This window comes from Oncorhynchus nerka, linkage group LG28 (genome assembly GCF_034236695.1).
Source record: "Oncorhynchus nerka isolate Pitt River linkage group LG28, Oner_Uvic_2.0, whole genome shotgun sequence".
NCBI lineage: Eukaryota > Metazoa > Chordata > Actinopteri > Salmoniformes > Salmonidae > Oncorhynchus > Oncorhynchus nerka.
In genome coordinates, this window is record NC_088423.1 from 52380257 (window position 1) to 52388312 (window position 8056).

Here is an 8056-nt window from a genome sequence, read left to right on the forward strand (position 1 = left end):
TGTTACCATAACTTTTACTTATGTTGCTACGCTGTTTACTCTTTCCCCCCCAGGTTCCATTGGTGCGTTCTGTGAGGTGCGTCAGGCAGACAAGAGGATGATGGACTTCTACAGTAAGCTTGGCTGCTTCGAGGTTGCCAAGATGGAGGGCTTCCCCAAAGACATAATCATCATGGGCCGCAGCCTTTGAGAACAACTACGAGATCATCAACACGGGACGCAGCTTCTGAGACAGTTGACACCCTGGCTAACCAAGCAACCATGGAGCTGTATAGAAAGCTTAAGTCAGCCAGGCTAAGGATCACTGTCTGTTACCTTTACAAAACAACCAATACTTGATGATTTTATACTTCAACCACCTGGACTAGAGGCAGCCTGTTTTTAGACCGTGTTCAGAAACATCGCATCTTGTACAGATTCACTGTGCTGCCGCTAAAGGCCCAGAGCTCTGCCGGATTGAAACAGAATCCGAAACTGTTAAGAGCCACAGAGGTTATCTGTAAAGCCCTGTGTGTGTTGATTTGAGCCAAGATGGCAGACGGTTTCCCTCTGTCTTTGGTCTCCAGAATGGAGGTGATGACTGTTCCCCATGCGGCTGCAGGAAGTAGGAGCTGGTCAGGTGCCATCCACTCCCATTAGCCTTTCAGACCATTCGACTTGACTGTCAGTAGCCCCGAGTGGGGGGTCTGTCTGTGTCTCACGCAGACACAGTCAGGGGGTGTATTGAGATATTACTCCATCTGAAATTGCACCGTATTCCCCGTATTCCCCATGTAACACATTACTTTTGTCTGGTTAAAGGTAGTGCAGTGTATAGAGAATATGGAGTTATTTGAGACTTGGTAGTATATTCTGACACTACACCCTAGTATAGGCCTAGCTGACGGGGTGCTGGTTGGGGAAAAGGGGCCTTTAAAGTATATTACAGTTTTCTCCTGCACCACCTCTTCACAGGTGGTCCTCCTAGCTAACAGAGTGGAAAGTGGTTTATGATTCCACCTATACTGTTTTCTAGTGTGTCCATTTCACTCTTGAGTTTGAACAATTCTCTTTCTGGTGCGTTAGATTCCTCAATAGTTTACCTAACCATGACAGACATGCAGATGAAATCATATGTTTGAGTGTTGGAGGAAACTTCTGAAGATTTAAGTAACGAGTTGTTTGCTTGAAACCCACCTGAGTAGAACCTTGAAGAAAGAGAAAGGAATATGTGGAAGTTGTCACTTATGTTATGGTTTGTCTATTCCCTTAACCCTTTGCTTTTGGCCATGCTTTTTTACTAGGGATGAAACGATTTACCCAATACGCATCGGTCCCCGATTTGAAATGTTTTAAGATATAAGTGCACCGGTCCATGGACACCAAACCGATCCAAATGTAGCATGCATCGGTCAGAAAACGATTTAAACGTTACAAATTGCCAGTTCACCAAAATGTTTTGCTCATTACTTTCTCAATACATCTCAACTTTTGTGTCAATGTCGAACTGCATGTAACTGTTGACAGTCATTGATCTACAAGGCGTTTTTGCATGTCGAACAACCCCAGGCAATATCAGTAGCCTAGTCAAACTGATACCCTTTACAGACAGACTTCTTTTTTAATATTTTTTTTAACAGGCACTGTTTTTTAGGACCCAATTCATAGTCACATTCTTGCCAGGATAAGCCTTTGTTTGTTATATCTCCCGTGCACATGCCGGCAAGTGTGGGAGTAGACGTGGGGCCAATGTGGGTGGACATCCTATTTTAATAAATCCATTATTAATTCATTTTAGGCTGGACCTAAGAAACACAACTCATTTTTCCCCCAAAAAATAGAATGCCATGTATTGAGTTTAATTATGTTACTGGTCTGTGTGACCTATATGGCTGCAGCATGCACGTGAAATCAATATTTATTTTGTTAATTAAACAGAAAAAACATACTTGGGCTACATTATTGCATGCTAAATGTTTCTGATCAGTGATGGATGAGCAAACCGATCGATGAGCTATACCACCTCCACTTATTTTCCCAGACAGAGAATTAACAAAATATACAGACAAGAGATTCAGTGAAACAAAATCACATTGATTAAGACAAGTCAGAGGCTTTTGGTCGGGAGTAGGCCTAGGCTACTAAGTGACTGCCAGTGAAGAGCAAAATAATCCACTTGTTAAGCTACATAACATGCTGGCAAAATGTTCTGATCACTGCTAATAAATGTGCCAACCAGACAAGATGATCATGAGCAGCACTCACCTCAACTTAGCTAACATTACCACAGCCTAATTGTAGTCTTACCAATGTCCAAACAGAGGTTCGGTGAAAAGAAAAATCTGACATTGATTTATCAAGACCCCATGCTTGTCTCAAAGCGGTGCTGAAATAGTTGACCACACGCAGGAAGGCCACTGCGTCAATCAAATGTATTATAACAGTTGGATGACTGGGAGTTTCAGTAAGCAACAATTTGATGCCTTCAATTGGATTGGCCTACTTTATTCCAATATTTTTGTCATTCGGTGATGTCTATTCCAACGATAATTCTTTATGGAGCCATCCAGTTATAGTTAAGAAAAGTGTGTATATGGTGGGCTACGCGAAGATGGGTGAAGTGACATGTCTCGCCAAGTTTAGAACTGCCAGGATGATAGTAGTAACTGGTGGTGCCTAGCAACCATCAAGACCTTAAGAGCGTGCCAATGCCGCCTCAGCATTACGGCTACATTTCATACTAAGCCGTAGGCAGAACTGTACCGCAACCAAGTCGCCAGCAATACCTTTCATATATAAAGAGAAGTCGGCAAAAGTTATCGGGATGCTAAATCAAAAAAGAGGATAAGATCTTAGTTTGGAAGGTGTATGAGAAGGGTGCAATTGCTGCTTGCAATTCGTGGTGTTCCTGTATGTGGATATTCATGCATCTGCATATTCAGGATAAGAATGGCCACATTCAGGAATGCCCCAAATTCAGGCTGCATTCACACACTGTTGGTCAAACTGAGCACAGTGCCCAGTTTTGCACGCTGACCAACACAAGGTAGGCGACCTGTTCCTGCTCTTGCACATCTGTGCGGCACCTTCAGCATGCAAATGCTAAAATGGCTTGCATGATATCAAGCTTTATTAGTTGAGTGACAACCTATGTAATTTGCAAAGTTATTGCTATCTATGTGATGTTGAAAATTGTGTTTTACCAGAATAAAAGTAAGCTACCAGAGACAACTCATCTGGCTATACCTGCTGAACAGGGCTTACACTACATTGTTTTGATTATTCAGGTTCACCATCAGCAATAGTTTTGATAGTTTTGCTTTAAACAATCCGTGTAGATGGTCATTTTTAGATATACAGGGTAAATTTGATAATTTCATGACAAGGATACCAATCACTTTTGCGAGGCGCACTGCATGGTCCACACGAGGATATCACTCCATAACTTCCAAACGGTCAAAACCATTCAATTTAGAAAAAAGAGTTGTGCTATATATTCATTGCCTAGGTCATAACTAATTTGTGAACAATAAATATTGATACTTTGCTAGCTCAAACACTTCATCTGCACAATTTCACAATTTTGATTTCAGAATCAGTGGGGGGACAAAAAACTGATAATGGGGTGGTAGATGCCGAGCCTCCCTTATGGCTCATCTCAGGTGCCTGCATAGTACATACACCGCATAGAAAGAAATAATTTACACGAGCACACACATACAGAGGCCCAGCTCATTAGCTCCATCAACAGCAGATTTGAATTTAGAATGGAAAATGAATGTGTTTATGCAACAAATGTTAGTGCATCGCCTCGACCGAATCGCATCGATTCCTTTTCTAATCAAACCTAATGGCACAGAAATGTTTCAAACTAAAACGTATCGTTCCTGTATCGTATCTATACGTATAGAATCGTCTTTAAAAGGAAAGATGCGCATCCCTATTTTTTACAGTATGTTTATATTGCTTTTGTATTGCCTTTTGGCTCATTGCCTTTCTATATGATTTTTCTACCTGTGGATATCTCCAAGGGGCCTATTGCCCTGTACTGTAGCTCACAGGTGATTATCATGCACTCTTATCTACTGTCAATCCACCTGACATATACATAAGGGGACTTGAATGGGTGGGTTCATTTTAGCTTACTTGGTGCCCAGGGTGGGCTGAGTTTTGACATTTAATTACCATGGAATAGTCTACCTTCCGGTACCCCAGGCAAGCTAAAAATGAATGCACCTTGCCTCAACGGTGGGCCATCTGCTCTGAAAGGTCTCTAGATTCAGTTACAAATCCAGTGCTCTGGCTCTTAAGCCAAGAGAGATGAGCCAAATCTTAATGTTAGAAAATGTGAAAATAGGACGGAACAGTTTGCAGATGCTTTAGCGCTCCCACTATAATACAGCTGCTCTATTTCCCAACTTCCTATGATGTGCTGAGGAAAGCTAACCACTAACCAGAATCTTATCCAGGACAGCATGGTCAGTTAGAAATATACTGTGTAGAACAGACGCGATTCAATGCAAAGCAGAATGAGGAACCATGTCGGCTCTGTACGCCACATTTCTATCGGCAACGTCCTACAACATTGCACCCACTTGAATACCATTGCTGCCCTTCTCCCAGTTAGGGTTGTTAAGCTAGAGTGACATTGACTGACTACCTTCACTGGCCCTGGCTGTGTCAAGAGAAATGGAGGGAGTGATATACTATACCTAGGCCTTTTGTATCTACGTATGTGTTAAATGTTTTATACTCAGTGTTTCTCATTTTGCTGTTTTTGTTCATGTAAAGCACTTTGATCCTAACATGAAGCCTTCTTTTTGTAACAGGAGGATCAGCCGTAGCTCATGTTGTTGCTTTGTCCTAGCTGCCTGCCAATGTGATGTTTTGATACTGCTACATACAGTACATCTGTGCTATGCATGATGCTTATTAGATTTGTTTGGTTTAGCAAACAGAAAAAAAATCACATCCATATTACAGTCTAGTTCACCGGGGGGGGGGTTGATAGCTTGATGCCCTTCCTCAACCTATGACGTCACCGCAGACAAGATACAAGTCAATTAAAAGGAATAGTGGGAAAAGATGACAAGTATTTTTGTTAACAAAAATGAGCTTTCTGATTTGTCATTTCTCAATGAGCACAAGCCTGAATCAGTTCAAACATTTTAAACACTAGTTAGATTGAAGCATATTAGTCTGCTCTATTCAACACGTCACCCTCCGTACTATATTATTCTGTGGTGGTCAAGTAAATTTCCCAGAGAGAATAGGAACATGTATCCTCCCAGTTCTCCACTGATATTGAAGGATTCACTTTTCCATAACGTCTGACATTTTATCATTGCTTGTGCTATTGTGACGACTGCTTTTTTTTCTGCCTCCTGATTTTGAAAGTATAGCTGCAGTTGGAAGGGATTATTGTAGGCCTGCATTTGATGATACATACATAGGAACATAGTTTTTTTTGAGGGGGATGTTTACTGAAACTCATTTCTGTAAAATGTGTATGTAAAAGAAATGGTTTATAATATTAATAAACAATTTAAAAAGTGTTTTGAGTAGTGTATTGTATGAACTTGTGAAAAATGTGTTATGATTACTGATATGACTGGATGAGTTGTGTAAACAGCTGCAACTATTTAACAGGTATTGTGTAAACTACTGTATTTATTAGGATCCCCATTAGGATCCCCATAGCCTAAGCAGCCGACAGTGCATGTGCGCGATATCTGCACTAGGCTGGATGTGCCCAGTAATACACGTGTTCCCCATAGCCTGGCTCCAGCATCCTCCATTCAGGCTGCAAATTTCCCTTAACTAGTTTTAATTTCGAGAAGGTGGCGTAAGGTCTGAGGAGTTTCCTGGCCATGGACCCAAAATTTCGATGTTCTGTTCCCCGAGCCACTTAGTTATCACTATTGCCTTATGGCAAGGAGCTCCATCATGCTGGAAAAGGCATTGTTCGTCACCAAACTGTTCCTGGATGGTTGGGAGCAGTTGCTCTCAGAGGATGTGTTGGTACCATTCTTTATTCATGGATGTGTTCTTAGGCAAAATTGTGAGTGAGCCCACTCCCTTGGCTGAGAAGCAACCACACACATGAATGGTCTCAGGAAGCTTTACTGTTGGCATGACACAGGACTGATGGTAGCACTCACCTTGTCTTCTCCGGACAAGCTTTTTTTTCCAGATGCCCCAAACAATCGGAAAGGGGATTCATCAGAGAAAATGACTTTACCCCAGTCCTCAGCAGTCCAATCCCTGTACCTTTTGCAGAATATCAGCTTGTCCCTGATGTTTTTCCTGAAGAGAAGTGACTTCTTTGCTGCCCTTCTTGACACCAGGCCATCCTTCAAAAGTCTATGCCTCACTGTGCGTGCAGATGCACTCACACCTGCCTGCTGCCATTCCTGAGCAAGCTCTGTACTGGTGGTGCCCCGATCCCGCAGCTGAATCAACTTTGGAAGACAGTCCTGGCGCTTGCTGGACTTTCCTGGGCTCTCTGAAGCCTTCTTCACAACAATTAAACCACTCTCCTTGAAGTTCTTGATGATCCGATAAATGGTTGATTTAGGTGCAATCTTAATGGCAGCAATATCCTTGCCTGTGAAACCCTTTTTGTGCAAAGCAATGATGACGGCACATGTTTCCTTGCAGGTAACCATGGTTTACAGAGGAAGAATGATTCCAAGCACCACCCTCCTTTTGAAGCTTCCAGTCTGTTATTCGAACTCAATCAGCATGACAGAGTGATCTCCAGCCTTGTCCTCGTCAACACTCACACCTGTGTTAACGAGAAAATCACTGACATGATGTCAGCTGGTCCTTTTGTGGCAGGGCTGAAATTCAGTGGAAATGTTTTGGGGGGATTCGGTTCATTTGCATGGCAAAGAGGGACTTTGCAATTCATCTGATCACTCTTCATGACATTCTGGAGTATTTGCAAATTGCAATCATACAAACTGAGGCAGCAGACTTTGAAAATTAATATGTCATTCTCAAAACTTTTGGCCACGACTGTACATAGGATTCGATCATGTTCTCTAACCACGTTTCCATCCATAGTTTTTATTCGCGTAAAGTCATACCAAAGATGTTTATAACTAACCCAAAATAGACCAGAGCATGTCGTTTCCAATGGGAGCAAGTGTATTATAGTGGGCAGAACAAGCAAGTAAACAGCTGTAACTATGTAACAGGTATTATGTAGACTACTGTATTTAGTAGGATCCCCATTAGTTGGGATGAGTTGGACCGCAGAGTGAATAAAAAGCAGCCAACACGTGCTCAGCATATATGGGAACTTCTTCAAGACTGTTTGAAAAAGCATTTCAGGTGAAACTGGTTGAGAAAATGCTAAGAGTGTGCAAAGGCTGTCATCAAGTCAAAGGGTGGCTACTTTGAAGAATCTCAAATCTCAAATATATTTTGATTTGTTTAACACTTGTTTGGTTACGACATGATATCATGTGTTATTCCATAGTTTTGATGTCTTCACTATTATTCTACAATGTTGAAAATAGTCAAAATAAAGAAAAACCCTTGAATGAGTAGGTGTGTCCAAACATTTGACTGGTACTGTATATAATAGCATCATGTAGAGTACCGCACAGTCTACCCGTTGTTGGCTAGAGTACACTTGCCAAGACCAAAGTAGGCATATTTGCTATTTAACGCAAAAGTGTTTGTAACAAAACTATCAGTAGAGTTGAACATGCGAATGAAACATTAACTTTTTATTTTTTACTTGGTGCATGAAAACTGAAGTGAAAAATATATTTTGTGTGCACTATGCCATCACGCACTGATTTTTAGCTACAAGTCCATTTGGTGGAAACACACCACTGATGGGAAAATGCGAGTATTTTCGTTATGTGGATTCTAGAATATTCGCATGAAAATCTGTCGCCAATTGGATGGAAACCTAGTTTATAAGGTATGAGTTCTTCTAACTTCTTATATTGATAGATCAAAAATAACTCATGCTGTAACAAGTAAACTCCAGATCCAAACCAAAGTCCATTGGCCCCTCCCCTTCAAACACACGTTGAAACGTATTTACGCCCGCGACGCG

General features: G+C 41.5%; 1 protein-coding gene across 1 annotated transcript in view; it reads left to right on the forward strand.

Annotated features, from left to right (window-relative positions):
* LOC115113408 (protein O-GlcNAcase) overlaps positions 1-5534 on the forward strand; it is a 34036-nt gene extending 28502 nt beyond the window's left edge. The window contains exon 18 of the mRNA XM_029641002.2: positions 54-5534. Coding sequence (XP_029496862.2) covers positions 54-190 — 137 coding nt within the window. The 3' untranslated portion in view covers positions 191-5534. The remainder of the gene's footprint in view (positions 1-53) is intronic.
* Positions 5535-8056: the final 2522 nt, after the last annotated feature.